We start from the raw sequence: 17,572 nt of genomic DNA on the forward strand, positions 1-17,572 counted from the left end.
CTCTGGCGAGATGAGAAGTGGGAGGAGAGGTTTGAGCCTATTGGCCAAAACTTTGGATATGAGTTTGTAGATGACGTTACACAGTGCAATAGGCCTGTATTTGTCAGGCGTATTTGATTCATCCCCTTTGGGAATTAGCACTAAAAAAGTAGAGTTTAGCGAAGGGAGAATCCAGTGCATTGATCGTGATTCCTCCACTAATTCCCAAACCTCTGTGCTAACAAGCTCCCAAAATTCGTGAAAAAAGTTAGCAGTGAACCCGTCAGGACCGGGTGCCTTACCATCCTTGATTTGAACCAAGGCATCTTCCACTTCTTTCATTGAGATGGGTTGAAGCAGCTTATTGTTGTGGTCCTCCGTAATGATTTTAGGGATGAGCTGTGTAATTTTTTGAATGGCTTGATCTCTGCTTTCTGGTCGTTCCCTTAGGATTTCCTGAAAGTATGCTTGGAATTCCTTTTCCATTTCTTCATGCTTTTCTAGTTTTTCCCCTTGCTTATTATTGATGAATGCGATATTGTTATGCATCCTTCTTTGGATTGTGGATCTGTGGAAAAACTTCGTGTTTTTCTCCCCCTCCTTAAGCCATCGAATACAGGACTTCTACTACCACAAGGTTTCTTCTTGCTGTCTGCGTGTCTCAATTTCAGTCCAGAGGATCTGCTCCTGTTGCGCCCTGTCTTCTGTTCACCCCTCCATGATAATCTTCTGTTGTAAAGAGCACATTTGCTGCTCTAGCTTTTTTCGTTGCTCAAATATATTGCCGAACTGAGTACGATTCCAATTTTTGAGAACTTGTTTGAGGTTTTTTAATTTCTGTTGGAACTGGAACATTTTGGCTCCTTCAGAGGGTTTGAAGGTTTTCCAGGCCTCCTTAACCACTGCTTTGAAGTTGGGATTTGAGAACCAAAACGCCTCAAATCGAAAAGGTCTGTTGCTTTTTGTACCTGGGCGCGTCCATTGTAACATAATGGGCCAGTGATCGGATCCTCCTTGAGGCACGATAGAGGCGTGAAAATCCCCTCCAAGGTGTATAGCATTATCCGAAATGAGAAAGCGATCCAGCCTTGAAGCAATATGCTGAGATCCTCTTCGTTTATTGGTCCAAGTATAGATTCCATTTGAAGTATGAATGTCCATAAGATGGTTGTTTTGAATGTAATTTCGGAAGCCAATACTGTCCCCTTCTAATTTCGATCTACCGCCACTTTTTTCCTCCAGAGCCCTGATGATGTTGAAATCGCCACCTCCAATCCATAGCGGAAATTGTCTGTTGGAATTGAGAGCTGTAAGAGTGTCCAGAAGAGCCAGTTTCTGATTTAAATGTTGCAGAAAGTAAACATTTGAGAGATGACCGTGAATATTTGTTCCTATGAGATGGAAGGTGGCTTGGATGAAGAAATGAGATGCGTGGAAGTCTTGGAGAGTGAGTAATTGTGGATTCCAAATGATCGCTAGTCCTCCCGAGGCACCTGAGGCATCCACTGTGACTGAGCTGCAGCCTGACCAGATCTTTCTCAGAACCTTTTCTATGATAGTACTGTTGCTTTTTGTTTCTTGAAGAAAAACTATAGTGGGCTTTTCTTGCTGTATCACGTTTTTTAACATTCTGTGTTTGGGAGCGCTGTTCAGCCCTCTTACATTCCAGGAAATAAGCTTCATGAGGAACAATGGGGCTGAGATTTGTAGAACTTTGTCAACTTAGGGAATCTCCCAGATTCCATTAGTAATTCTCCTAAGATGATGGTCCTCTGCAGGTCCGTTTTGCGCCCTCTTTTTTTTGTTTCTTTTAAGATCTTCTTTCCATCCCATGGGCTTCCTGCTTGTATTCCTAGGCATTTATTGTGTTGAGCTTTGCTGAGAACTCCTTCCAGCCTTTCAATTTCCCATGGAGGAATTGTGTTGTACTCTTTCTGTTTACAAGCCGTTTCCAGTTTGAGTATATCTAAACCTTCCAAGTTAATACTCTCTGGATCTTCATCCATTTTTGAAGGAGTGTTTTGATCTTCCACGAGAGTATTTTCATGAATGCTAAGGGCTAGAGCCGCATCCAGCTCCATTGAAGAAGACTGTGCGGCAATCTCTGGTGCAGATTTCTCATAAGAGAGGGGGTTGGGAAGGCTTGAAGGATCGGAGGCAGAGGATGGCAGAGAAATTTTGGAAATCTGGGAGGGAGAAGGAGGCGCAGGGTTAGCCGGGGGTGAAGCTGGAGGATTCTTTGAAGGATCGTGGGGGGTGAGAATCATGAATCTGTTATGGGAATCAAGCTTTTTGGAGTTGTCAGGGGCGGTAGTGGATTTCTTTGCATGGCGGCGGCGAATAGGGACTTTGGTGAAACCTTCTGAGTCTTTGCTGAGATCATTTACATGGGATTTGGATTCGAGATTGAGGGGACAGTCCCTAAAGAGATGGCCATGCTCATGGCACTTTCTACAGCAAAAAGGAATGTGCTCATAATCTAATGTTTGTATCCATTCAAAGTCGTCGTGGAAAAGACTTACCGAGTCTGCTAGAACTTTGGTAAGATGCATTTGGACACAGATCCGGGCGTAAGAAGTGTATCTGCGAGTTTTAGTTTCCTCAAAAGCTTTGATGAAGGTCCCCAGGCTGTTGCCTATATCCCTTAGTGTCTCCTCCTTCCAATATTCTGCAGGGAGGGAATACATTCGAATCCAGATGGGAGCCCAGCTGAAGTCTTCCTTGTCTGGGTTGAATCTTTCTTTCCATTCTCTTAAGTACAATCCAGAAGAATTGAAGAAGTACGGGCCACCTTCAAATATGCGTGATTTGTCCTCCAGGCAGTTGAAGATTGTCGTGAAGAAGCCTTTGGGGCCAAGCTGCAGAGTAACTTGTCCCTTAGGCTTCCATTTTGAAGCAATCCAGCCATGCAAGGCCTTTTCAGTTGGCTAGAATCCGAGGAACTTGCCTATGAGTGCATGGTCCCTCATAAATTGGATTTCGCCATTGATTGCTGGCTGGGGAGGTCGACTTTGATTCTTTCTGCAGTTTTTAGTATGCATGTAGCTGAAGTCGCCTTTGGCTGTGACGTAGGGGCTTTTTGATTCACGCCTTTGTCTTTGCCCGTATCATCAAATGTATCCTTCATTAGTGGCCGGATCTAGTCCTTGATTTGTTTCTGGAAGGCTTTCTGATATGTGCAAAGGATCTTTTTTTTTTTTTTCCGAGAGTTGTCAGAGGATGACCCAAAGTATGGAGGGGGGGAGGATCCCGCCCCTCCTGGGAGCGTATTCATGAAAGAAACCTCAGCGAGGGCGCCACAGATTGAAGGCTGAAGGCCATGGGAAGCAGGGTTTCTGGTTAGTGTTCAGGGGCGATTCAGATCGCAATGCTCAACCGTCTCTCAGTTTCCCTTTCCGCTCATTTTGTTAATTACTAATTTTATTTATTAAATAAATAACATAAATACATTATTATTCTAATTAGATTTTAATTAAATCATTAAATTTATCCACACATATTACTAATTACAGTAGACACATTTTTTCTTTGTAGCTAGGCAGAGCCTAAGTTAGTGCCAACATGCTTATTGGTTGGAAGAAGACCAATCTACCCACAATGGGATGCTTATCACCAGGATTGTGCAAGGATTTGGTCAATATTGGATACCCCTTAGGAAGTTTAATTCCCCAAAAGTGGCTTCCACTCCTCAACCCGTCCCCATGAGGTTTGACCTTGTGACCTGGTAGGGACTAAACCCAACACAAACTAATTAGTCTACACTTCATGGATACAATACACATTTTAAAATAAGATAAATTATCATCTTTGACTAAGCATATAGAAGAAATTATCCCTCCAAAAAAGTTTAAAATTAAAATTAAAAATTATTGACCCTTAACACATAATTAGAAAGAATCTAGTTAGATTCCTCCCCTATTTACAACATTTCACAACCATTACCTAACCATATGTTACCTCCACGCACAATGTCTAAGGGTGGGTAACAAGAAATTTGAAAACCACTACCTGACAACCCATTACCTCTGTGCACAATAGTCTAAGGGTGGGAAACAAAGAATTTTCATGTTTAAAAATTGACTTTTCTATCAAACCATTGATTTAGAGTCCATGAAGAAGAAAATATAGAAGTTGTAGTCTACTCATTGAGTTTTGTGCAAGATGGCTTCTTACTCATTTCCTATCCTGACTGTAAAAGAATTTTATAGCAGTCCAATAGAGTTTGGGTTCAACCCATTACCCACAACTAGCTTCTGAAATCAAGCCCTAATACCATCTCCCATATCTACCATTGATTCACTCAATAAATGACCTAAGCATAGGGCTTCTATGTATGTATGTATCTACCCATTTGGACTTGAATTCACGAGAATGAGTGTGTGCTTTAGGAGTCAGGGTTTAATTTTTCTTATTTACATGCAAGAACAAGACAAAATTACCAATCTTCTATGATCTGGAAGTGTTGGAAAACGAGGAGCCACAAAGAATCTATGGGAAATGTTAATTCTATTTCAAAAATTCAAAATATAATTCCAAATTTTCTGGATTCAGAGATCCCCCTCCTTCTTTGAGCGGAATACCATGGGCATCTGAAGAATCAAAATTTGGACATTCCAGTTTCTGCGTTAGCTCGGAGCTACCCTATCTTCTTATTTTGAGCTTTTAATGGAAAATTACTACACACGTTTTGCTTTCTTGAATGCGGTGAACCCCCACATTGCTTCCTACTTCGCTTAAAAATCTAAGATACCTATTACTAATGACAATCTAAGTGTATTGGAAACATACAAAACCTCTGTGGGTTTTCTACCAAAAGAGGCTCCTTGCCAACAACCGCCATTGGTGGTCTCGTTTTGATAAGAATTGAGAGATTCTATAATACGGTTGATGTATAAGATTGATTTATAAGTATACGGGTTTATGAAGTTCATTAAAGAGTAGGTCAATCTGATCCCAATGTAAGTTGCAACTCTTCCAAAGCTTCAACAAGCATGTCCAAGCACAAAGCATCCAATCTTGTTAGTTCCATCATCAATCCCATGATTTCTCTTTAAAGGATATTTTCAGGCCCAATCACCAGCATACCATCAAGTTCTTCAAGACTCTCATCAATTTCTGCCACTACAGGTGAGTATGTTGCAAGATCCTTGTGCTATCTTTTATATTGGATTTAATGCGTTTTGACATTTTTTCTTCGTACTCAAGGAAAATAAATTATTAGGGCTAAGCCAGTCAATAATGGAATGCAACGAGGAGCTTGAAAATGAATTACTAACAGAAGAGACGAACATCGAGATTTTGTTTGGCCCAAATTCTCATATGAAAAATAATTGGTTTACTTCATAACATTTTGTAAATTTAGCTAGCTTAGTTTTGCATGCATACATACATACATACATACATACATACATACATACATACATACATACATACAGACACACACACACATACATACATACATACATACATACATACATACATACATACACATATATATCTATATATCTATATATATATATATATATATATATATATATATATATATATATATATATATATATATATATATATATATATATATATATATATATATATATATATATATATATATATGCAAATCTAAGCTAGGTAAATTTACAAAAGGTTATTTTAATCTGAGTTGGAATGAGAATTAGCTGAGATTGAGGCAGAGAGACACTCAAAGCAACCTCTAACTTAGGCATTAGAGCCTGAAATTAAGTAGTTGCAACAAAACATTTTGGTCCTGAATAAACAACAATCCAATTTATAGGCTAAAGTGTGGAATCTATAAGAGAAGATTAGTGAGTATAATAATAAGGTGCGATCTTGGAATTGATGGGCTCTTTTCTTTTTTGGAATATTACTTGTGTAGAACTTGGAAAACCTAACTTGGATTCAATTTTAGACTCATTTTATTTTTGAAACCTTTAAATCTATCATTCATTGGTTAAATGTTTTCACCCAATACTTATGAAGTTTTGGATCGTTCCCTTGACTACTCTGTATCATTCTTTCTACTATACTTTCCATTGCTTGAAATACCTCTCACTTATACTAGGAAGAAAGCAAGTAGATATTTATTCTTGCCTTGGAGTGATGGGTGTTTGAAAAACAAGATATGTTTCCATAGGTTAAAAACCTTAAGACAAATATATCACTATCTATCTAGAAATTTCTCGCAATATTTCTTCAAAATCTTGCATTTTCTTTAAGAAAGCTTTGGAAGACCTTCGTTGGTATACCTACACATAGTTACCACTACAATGACCCTAAAAAGATTCAACGAAGCATTTTTAAAGTAACTGCTAATATGAGTGATTGTCCTTAGTTTTTTTCTAACATCCCATCTTCATTCTTCTCAATTAAAACACTACGGACATCACATTTGATCAAACTTTAAGAGGTTTAGGCTTTGGGTATATATATATATATCTATTCACATTTTATAAAACTTTAAGAGGTTTGGAATGTGAATATATATATATATATATCTATATATCTATATCTATATATATATATATATATATATATATATAGATATATATATATATATATATATATATATATATATATATATATATATATATATATATATATATATATATATATATATATATATATATAGATATATATATCTATATTCACATTCCAAACCTCTTAAAGTTTGATAAAATGTGATGTCCATAGTGTTTATATGAAATGATTGTCAATGCCACATGTTTAACTACCTAAATTTTAAGCTATCTATTTTCCTTCCTTATTACTCATGGATTTTGTTAAACAATCACCTTGCACCCAAAAATACATCATTGAAGAGAGAAACTAATTAGATTTAGAGTACAAGGGGATCATCATCCATATTTTGAGTGCAACAAGTCCATTTCTATGAATTCCCTCATTTCCAACTAGCTTACTATCATTCCTTCTAGTTCAGTGAGTTTATTAAAGAAATTTAGCTCAGTGAGTTTATTAATGCAAGAAGTCTACTTTATCTGCAACCAAGATTCACAGTTCCATGCCTTGAAGATAAAACCTAGCATAAATTAGAATACATGCAAGTTTTTGCAAGTTTACATGTTGAATATCTACTTAAGATTCATAAAAAAAGAGGAATCTTCAAACAAATGTGCAACATGGGCTCCTGTCATTACATATCCTAAGAATGTTTTTCCTCTACACTCTTCATTCTATTACAGGTCTCAAAGCCCTGCTTCCAACATAATTTTGTATTGTTTCCCTCACCAATAGATTCTTTGAATAATATCCCCAAGTTTGAGGAATTTGCTTAATGTTGCATCCGCAACCCAGAGAGAATTTGAAGGCTTAAATTTGCCTCAAAACTTGTACATTTGAACAAAAAAAATTATTAGAATAGGTTCTGCATGGTAGTCATGCAGGTTTCTAGGGCATGCTACATGACCACCAACATTTATGTTCCAAGTATATATAGCCTTCCAAAATTGATTCCTTACAATTTATTTTCTTTCACCTGATAAGGATATCTCTGATAAATGATTATGCTAGTGACCGCTAGAGGTAGAGATAACAGAACATATAAAGATGGTTGTATGCCATAAAATACCTATTGCAACAAGGCAATCACTATCAAAGAAGATACAATAATGAAACCCTACCCAATAAAAGTGCACACAAGATGAGGCATGAGTGTCAACTGTTCCAAGATATGGTGCATGTTACAACATGAAGGGTAGATAAAATTGAATTTGTAAATGAAAGTGCAGGACATCATGATGTGCAAAAGCATGAAGTACTCATCACCTTTCAGACACCACCATCCTGGGTAGTTACAAGTCCAACTAAGATTCCACCAACTGCATTAGTGAAAACTGGGATCTGTAAAACAATTGCAAGATAAGCTTCAAAAATGGTGCATATGGAAGGGACCAATCTAACTTTTTGACAGTTGCCTTTAGAATGAATTTAGATAAACTTTAGTTGCAAGTTGAGAGAGAGAGAGAGAGAGAGAGAGAGAGAGAGAGAGAGAGAGAGAGAGAGAGAGAGAGAGAGAGAGAGAGAGAGAGAGAGAGAGAGAGAGAGAGAGAGAGAGAGAGTTTGTTATGTTACAATTTCATCCCACTCCACTAGAATATCTGAAACTCATCATGTTTGTAATTCTAAGTTCTTCATCAAACCTAAAATAATCCATATGATGAAACCACAAATTCAACAACACATTTTATTGACAACAAATGTAGCAAGATTGCAATAAAAGTGTAACTGTATATTGACTTATTTTAATTTATGTGACTTCTTTGTTCAAACTTTTTCTACACTGTCCAAACAAGCACCATTATCTAGGGGAGCTACTAGAGCTTAAAACACACTGCATTGGCATTATTTCAAAATCATCCCTAGTCTACAAGATCACATAAAGGTACACGATATATTTCGCAGGTTTGTTCTAATAATGAAATAGATCAAGAAGAGTATGCCATTCCATCTCTGATAGGATTAATGTTTATGTTTAATGTTGATTTTTAAGGTGAAATCAAGATAAACACAATTTTATGCCAGGTAATTACTTCCAAATTATAATCAATACTACCATACAGACCTCTGAACTATCTCTCTTAAATATAGGAGCAATCCGAAAAGTAATAAATATCCAATATGATGAAAACCTGTATACTCTCTAGAAACCAACTCTAAACCTTGACAATTTAACTGAACCATCCTGCATCTGAGCTCTTGTGTGAACCAACCTCTGACTCAATGAAAATGGTCTCTGGAATCATACTTTGAACACTAGTCTAATGAAATGCACTGGCCCTAAACCCTCCAGTATAACAAGGAGAAAATCTGGGGGTTAACAAGAGGGTAGACATGAAAGGATTGAGATGATTGAGGGAGGAAAATAATTGGTACTAAAATAAAATATTATCGATAACATCAGATTAGATGTGTACAAAGAATGATGCATAGTACAAAGAAAAACTTACATATAATATAAAATAAAACAGAGAAAAGGGAACAATTATTCTCTCTTGACTGCATTAGGAAAAGTTTGGAGAGCAATAATTATGAAAAGGTAACAAGTAAAATGTTTATATTATATGAACTTATTTCATATTTTAATTTTCTTCAGTTTGTATTTTTTTTCCCTATAATTTATTTAAATGACATGCTTCAATGGTGGCACACATATTGTCCTGGATTTTTCTTTGATTGTTTGTAACATTTTTTTGTAGATATCTTGCAATGGTTTTATATCATGTTGGAGATGTGGCAGGAGCAATAATGCAACAACATAAATATATTATCATAAATGAGCGATGCCTTGGTCTGGATCATCTTGATACAACACATAGGTTACAATTTAATTTGTGTTAATAGAGTTACATATTTTATAGGTTACAATTTAATTTTTGTATTAATAGTGTTACATATTTTACACTTTAAGTTTCTGGAATTATTGCAAACTCTACATAATTACAAACTACATATGTTCCATTGTTGTGTGTTTTGCAGCTATGGTAACATAACACTTTTCTACCATGGATTGAACCAAACAGAGCTTACATTGCAGCATATGGATTTCACATTGCTTTTACTAAATGTTTCATGTGGGCCTGACCATCCAAATGCTACTGCAACATTCATTATTATTGCTATGATGTAGCAAGATATAGGAAGGATGAATGTAGCATTGTGTTATCTCCAAGAAGCATTGAAAAAGATGAATGAATTGTTGGACATGACCACATTAAGACAACTATTTTTTATCATGCCCTTGCATTTTCCTTCAATTGCATGGGTGCTAATAAGCTATCCCTTTAGGAAAGTAGTTATTTTCTTTTAGGAAATATTTATATTCTTGGCAGTTCAACTATTTGGAAAAATGGAGATACTGAAAGATTGCTCAATATAATCTGCATTACTAGCATGAATGGAGCACATCAAATATATTGGAAAAAAAACTTGGTGAAGATGATTCAAGGACTTGGGACTTGGAAAAATGGATCAAGACTTTTTAGTTTCGTGATGCACAAGTATTTTCGTGTTAAAGTTACATTGTTGGGTATGTGGCCAATGTGAAATAAGTTTTGTAGGTCTTCTTTCATTTACTTATGCAAGCATAAAAGAAAAAAGGACAGGTCATGGATGGAGTTACTGCTCAAAAAGTCATGGATGCTCTGTAGGTAAAACTGTACCCACTTTTATCTGTGTAGATGTGTAAATAACCTATTTTTATCTATATTCAAATTTATTATCTAAGGAAAACATATTTTTAATTATTAAATTCACTTTCTAAGTACGCAATTTGAAACCAAACTCTGAGAAATATGCATCGACATTAAAATATCATACCATGTTTAAAAAAGGATCCATATTGAAAACCATAATATAGACCTAACATAAATGGCACAGTCAGAATCCAATGAATCCAGTTTACTTAACTTTAAATATGTGGACCATTAACCCTAGTTATGAAATAGTCATCACGCGTAGTTGTTTAGAATGAATGGGGTGTAATGGGCTTTAGATATTATCTGAAGTTTCACTTCAGAATTTTGTGGGGCTTGTGTACTTTGTACCTGATAAGTGCGAATAGATTTGAGCCTTGAGTTAATAATCTAAAATTTAGAAAAGTTATGCAAAATCATCTTTCATATGGGCCATAATATTTGATCGCTAGTAATAATTTTTGATGGGGAGATGATGGATCATTAATGAATTGACTCTGATGATCAAAAATTCATAAATGAATTACTTGGAATACCTAGACCTTCGAGGAAATAGTGAGAATCCAGGCTCCTAACAAACATAAAATAATGTTTGAGTCCTTAGCTTTGATAGCTTAAAATCAAAATCTATTGCTAATGCATTGACTATTGAATGACCATTAATCCTACAGTTTCCTCTCCAAAAAGGCCCCAAAAACATTACATTACATATTAGATTTAGAAACAATTCACTAAACTAAATCCAAAGCTTAAACACTGAAGTAAAACGTTGGTTTTTGTAGAACTTAGGACAAGGTTCAAGCAATGTAGCTACTTATGAATTGTTTAGTCCGCAATAATTGCTAAAAAAAATCTTGAGAAAAATAATTAAGTGTGGGTTGGTTCTCATTAGCTTCGAGGGCATAATTTTCTGAGAAATATCCAAGATTCATTGCATATATTTTCCAAGGGTAAAATGTCATCAAGAATGGCACATAAGTTCATTAAAAGAGTCACATTCTCTTAGATGTATTGAGTGTTGTTTCTAAGAATAAATTATGGGTCGAGTTGACCCTCTAAGAAAGGTGTATTAGTCAAGTTTTAGAGGGTGAATCTCCGTGTGTTGTTTATTGAGTGTTAACAAGGTGTATACCTCCTATACGGGTCGAGCTGCTATGGCAGAAGGGTGCTTTTACAGGCTGTAGATATCTCTAATTAATAATAGCTAGTTAGAGGGGTTTCATTAGCATAAAAAGGGGATCACTTTGAAGAAAATATATGGTTGCACCAACTGGTATCATTAATATTTCATGAGATGAGGGTGAAAGAAGATTTTTTAGGGTCATGGAAGTCTGAAATATAGTGGAAATAAACCCGTAATTATCACTATTTGCAAATAGAACTAAGGTGCCTATTATGGCAGGTACATACTTTTGTTTTAGAGCTGGAAAGTGGCAGAGAATAGAGGAACACAACTTTAGTTTAAGTTTGGGTGTGTTTTGGACCAATAACAATCATCTAAAATAACCATATTTCCAGATCCATACAAACAAAAAGAGGACAACTTGTAATGCATTGGTTTATAACAAAGAATTGGCCATCATCTTTGCGCAAATTGTTGTTGTGTTGGTGTATTATTGTTGGATTTTATTTATCTTGTATTTGCAATGCCATACCAAAATATAAGTTGAAACCCACAACAAAAAAGAAGAAGAGAAAATATTCAAATTGTTTGATGAAATGCGAAAACCAACAATTTTGCAAAAACAATGAGAACTTTCCAAATCTTGGAGGGATAATGGGTTGGTGCACTACAACAATCTAAGTTCCTCAGGTATTTCAGAGTGCTAAATCCATTTATGAATTAAAAAATGCATTTCAAACAATGAAAAATAACAATCTTGATCAAAATTCTATAGTCAAATTCCAACGAAAAAAGTCAAAACGTAGAACAATTAGACTTCACCATTATTAAGCCATCCAATAGTGTCCATATGTGTGGTCTAGGCCACTAGAACAACATGTCAAAAAGAAATGGGTGAAGTGAAAGCATTGGGTGACATTCACAAAGTACTTACATCTCAAAATTTGTATATAAATTGTAGGAACTCTATTATGTGGTGCAACTTGCCACCGAAAAAGTGCGTTTCTAAAAATAATTTATAAAATGGAAACATTGAGTTCTAGAAATTGTCAACACTTACATAAATCATAAGAGATGGTGCTTTGTTACAAATTCTGTGAAATTATTAATACCAAGGGAGAGAAAATATTTCAAAGTGATAGGTTCAAATTGAGGGATAATATGGAAGGTTAGTTGCTAGTTGTCAAGGTCATGTATTTATTGCAAGCGGTAAAGTAAAGGCATTGGTTACTATATTTTTATAGTGGATACATTAGAGCTTGGTTCTAGTTGAATGGTTGGTTTCCCCTTTCTTTGGCCTTTGTGAAGCTAACTCTATTGTTTCAGGTTCTTAAGATAGTTGAATTTCCCAACCATTTTTCTTATCTCCCATAATGAATGTATATTATTGATGTGGTCTATGAATTTGAATGTTCTCTGCTAGCCTTCTTAATCTAGATATCAAGAGAACTGTGGCATACAGTAAGGGTAGGGCCTGTGTATATTTGAAAGGTCATATCTGTTGGCTTTCTGTAAGTGTAATGATGTTCAATTGAGCCTCATAAAGTTCAATAAGTGCCCTTTCTAGCTAACTATACAGTCCCATTTGAATAATACTGAATGGTCTTCTAATTTTTCACAATGCGTCTTTCTTGGTAATATTATGAGAAAATTGATGAAAAGTTTAAAGTCATGCTAAAGAACCATTGGGAAAATCCTAGTGATCTCAACAATTTTTTTGATTTAATAAATGCATGGAGTTCCACAAGTAGCTTGAGTTTTCCTTTCTTGTACAAATTTACTGATTTTTTTTAAGGTGCATAGGACGTCTTCATGGTAAGGGTTAAAGCTTAAAATAGTGCAAGTGATGTCAAGAGTTAAGTCTAGTAGACAACTCATATTTACTATAAGATGAAAAAATCGTTTCTACATTGGAAGAGGAGAATGAAATCTTTATATATGTTTGAATGTGTGTTTGAGAGCTGAAAGCCAATAACCACATTATTTATTCTCCAGTGGCTCCACTCTCTCTTTTCTATGGTGTTGATTGATATTAGTATCTCTACCTTCGAGGTTATACTATATTGCATAGGGTTGATCCATTATGGAGTCACCTCCACTCTATTATGATATTAATTTTTATATTTACTTTAAGTTTATTCATGCCATTCCATCAGATTGGAGCAACAAGCGACAAACTGAGTTCCTAAGTACCATAGATCATAGAGTGGTGAGACCTAAAGCCCCCTCTTAGCCTCCCCCAAAACCTTGACTGATATGTTTGAGATTGGCTTGAAGGTGTAGGACCATACATCCTCATACTGACAGGGTTTAGCTCCAAATGGATCCAAAGAAAGGCACCTCTCACCTGTTGGATTACCTCCCAACCCCAGCAAAGCAGTCAAAGATCTATTTAGAGTTTATTTCCTTTGACCTCGGATGGTAGGAGATCTGAGCTTCCTTACTCCTGCATCACCCTGAGAGTCATATAGATGGATTCCCCTATGGTACTCAAGGACTCCAACAGTGAATGAGTAGAACCCCTGTTGCCCCCTTGCCATTGATCATCAGATCCATGAGACTTTGATCTCATTGGCTTCATCATCAGATATTTCTCTCCTTCTTGACTAGTATCAAGTTGTCCAACTCCTACCTTGGATACTCTCACTTAATATCACTACACCTATGCTACTATTATATACACTTTATTTTTGGTCTTAGATAGACTTAGTGCTTAGCCTTGTCAATTATTTACTTGGAATTTACTTTCAGTTTTCTTGTATCTTTCTTTCTCACATTATATAGGAGCTAATTTTGCACTTCCACATTATATTCACATTATATGTATGATGTATCCTTTAGTCCCACTGAGCTACTTTTGTAGTCATTTGCTCGAAATTAATAAAATAATATTATGTTAAATTATCTTTATTTGTATATTGAGGAAATTCCCTAGAAATTATTTACTTTTCTATTATTATTTGATGTATTTTTCCAATTCCATTGAACTTGTGGTCATTAATCGACATTAATTAAATTTCTTGCTAGTTTAACCATATGGATAATATATCATGTTTTCTTTGTAATATTGTCTTTGTTTCTAAAATTCTAATGAATATATTTTGCAGACTTGTGAATATGCTAAACTATATATGCAATCCAACTTACAGGGTGTCATCTTTTGACTATTTCACAAGAATGATTGTCACATCACTTTGGTAATATGGAAAGGACTAATGTGCGTCAGAGGAAGTGAATCACTAGTTGTAGTTGGGATTTTAGGTATCATGGAGCCTAGATTTAAAAGGGTGAGTCTTACGTATGAAAATTTTCAATTGAACAATGCAAATTATATTAAATAATGGAATTATTTTGTTTGTTGATAAGGTGTACTTATCAATCTAGTCAACAACTGAGAGCATGCTACACTTTGTTTTTAATTTTAGTTTTTGTAACATGATGTCCATATTTACATTTTCTATAGATGTTGTCTATTCAAACATTTTATTAAATGGTTATCTATACTTGCTAGAACTTATTTAGCTCTTCAACTGGAGACAATCTCTTTTTGGTTATCTTGGTTTTCTTAATAAAAGAGCAGTTTACAAATCACTGCTAGCTATGACCTTTTTTATGTTTTTGTTGGCTTGACTGATGGGGACTTGAACCTTGAATTTCATGATTTACATAATACTTCATAAAATGATGATTTCCAATTAAGATCCCCCTATGGGCTCACTTATGATTTTTATCATTCTTCACATTTCATGATTTCTGGAATATCCATCTCATCCCTTTTTTTCCCAAGGAAAACCTTGTAGGGAAACACTTGAGAACTTCCCATAATTTTCTGATTGTATCTAGTGGAAACCCATTGGCACTGATGATGATGCTTGACTTATCAGGGACATTGAGTAAGCAACACAACAGAAGCAATCAACCTGGGAAATTGACCCCAAAACCTCCTACATGAAGCTCAAAACATTTAACCACTTGAGCTAGCCCACTAGGCTAAGTATTCATATTCACATTCTGCACCATACATAATATTTTTTGTCCTTGTGTCTTTCAAATGAAATTAACTCAATATATTAGTTAATAACTCAATATATTTTTGTGTGACATTTATATATTTTTTGTTTTCAATGTTTTCATTTGGAGTGCCTTCAAATTCCAGATATAGGCATACTTTCTTCTATGGTGATCTAAGATCTTTTCATCAAGGAAGACAAAATGGGAGAATCCCTGTGACACAAAATTTTTAAAGTTATTTCATCTTCTATATGAGGAATGACAGTGCAACCAATTATTCAGGGTTCTTTTTATTAGGCTACAAGCCATTAAACAAGTAATTGAGAGAAGCCATAATGACTCAAGAGAAACCTTAGCACCACCACTTTTTTCTGTAAGTCAGCTTTGTAGAAGACCTTTGATGTTTATGATTTCTTATTTTTGAGTAGCATATCAAAGCATTTATGTCATTGCACCTACAAATGGATATTTTTTCATTGATTTCCTTCTAGTTTTCAAGTAGAATCTATGGCATTGTTTGTGTTAGTGGTTATTTATACAAATTATAAAACATTGGATAGATTTGCTTTCATTTTCAAGTGGTAAATTTGTAACTTTGATTTGAACTGTGTTGTTCAATTTGATTTTTGTAGCTTTTCTTATTTTGCACCAAATTGTTGTATGTTATTACCAAGATTTAAAATATAATGAACATGTGTAATTTCCTTTGAGTTACGAGGACTATAAGTTCGGGAGTAGATTTATTTTGGTGATTGCATTGGCTTTAAATAGTTCAATTTTGACAAACTATATCCTTTTTGCAGGATAATATATTGTTTTTGTATATGAGTAAAACACCCATTTGCATAGGACAAATCATTGTGTTTCAGGTTGATGTATGTATCTTTACTCTGTTTCTATACTTTATTTAATATAATTTTACATGTTCCAATCTTTTGCTGTCTATTTTTTAGATCTTGTGTTCAAATAAGCAGAAAATTTGAGCAATCTACCTAGCTTATGCTGAATGCACTTCTAGTGAAAGGGTTGATCTCTTTTGAGTTGTTCTTGAATATGTTTTTGATATGCATGTGCACATGGTGGGAAATGTGAGATAATTCTTTACATATAACTCATGTGTTTATGTATATTCATGCTTCCCTTCTTTAAAGAACTACACTTTTGACAAAATGCAGCCCAAGCTTTCTAACAAAATGCAACAACATTCCAAATGAGCAGCAAATTTAGCCTTAATGTTTGAACCCAAACCAGGAGAATACCTTAAATGAAAGTAATGTGAAGCATTCAAATACAAAACAACTTCCACACCACACTTGGGTAGATGTCCCTAGAAAGCACCATCAAAGTAGCCCCAAGAAACATCAAAATCAAGAGAATGTATAACCATATGATGAGGCTTAGAATTTATAGGTTCACATTTATATTCGTTGATCATCCTTTTAATTAAAGGAAACACCACTTCCACTTGAATCTTCTTATCATAGAAAATATTGAGATTTCTAACCTACCAAATAAAATACACATAACTACAAGGAAATGAACCATAACAGGCAATCAAAGCATTACGCAACCAATTTTTTACATCCTTCAAGAGAAGGAGAGTTCTATCCATCTTTCAAACAATCTTAGTCGACATCCGTTCATAACTCCATCCATCAGTTCGCCACGTGTAGTGCCTATACCAAATTTCTTTTGTTGTAGCAATCTATATGCCAACTGTCTTAAGCTTATCAATGTTTTAGACACAGATTTTTATGTTGTCACAACATATATACATGATACACAAGATGGGAAATCAATATTTGGTGTAATTGAAAATTTCATGTTTGATAATTATAGGTCATTTATAGGCTATAAATTTCTTCAAAGTTTCACTTCTAATTGAGTATTCAATTGAACATATTGAGTATCTTATAAGTAACTATTTTTCCCTCCAACCACTTTTCATAACTTCCATAACCATTAGGTAGGGACTTGCAACTTTGATGCTAGTTTGTTTGTTTAATAAAATATTTTCCAAGGCTATACAAAGTTTTATAATTTATTGGAAGTTGTAAAATTTACAATTTATAAAGTTTCAAGATTTATTTTTTTAAAGTCTAATTCTTTGAAGGGTGCTAGCTCAATGGAAGAGCACCTGCTTTACAAGCAGGAGGTTGGTGGTTCGATTCCATCGTGCCTTGATATTCATATGGAATTGTGATGATAAATTTTTGGTGATGAAGACTCTTTT

At 34.8% G+C, this 17,572-nt stretch overlaps 1 protein-coding gene across 1 annotated transcript; it reads right to left on the reverse strand.

Annotated features, from left to right (window-relative positions):
- Positions 1–687: 687 nt before the first annotated feature.
- On the reverse strand, positions 688–1,662 carry LOC149260303 (uncharacterized). Its single transcript, XM_089458006.1, has one exon. The coding sequence runs from the start codon at positions 1,660–1,662 to the stop codon at positions 688–690; it is 975 nt and encodes a 324-aa protein (XP_089314132.1).
- Positions 1,663–17,572: the final 15,910 nt, after the last annotated feature.

This window comes from Pinus tabuliformis, chromosome 6 (assembly GCF_031772625.1).
Source record: "Pinus tabuliformis cultivar Carrire ecotype Pingquan chromosome 6, CPIR1, whole genome shotgun sequence".
Lineage (NCBI taxonomy): Eukaryota > Viridiplantae > Streptophyta > Pinopsida > Pinales > Pinaceae > Pinus > Pinus tabuliformis.

Bases quoted from the DNA above. Each gene is read 5' to 3' on its own strand.
- LOC149260303 (XM_089458006.1), bottom strand. From the start codon at position 1,662: ATGAAGCTTATTTCCTGGAATGTAAGAGGGCTGAACAGCGCTCCCAAA.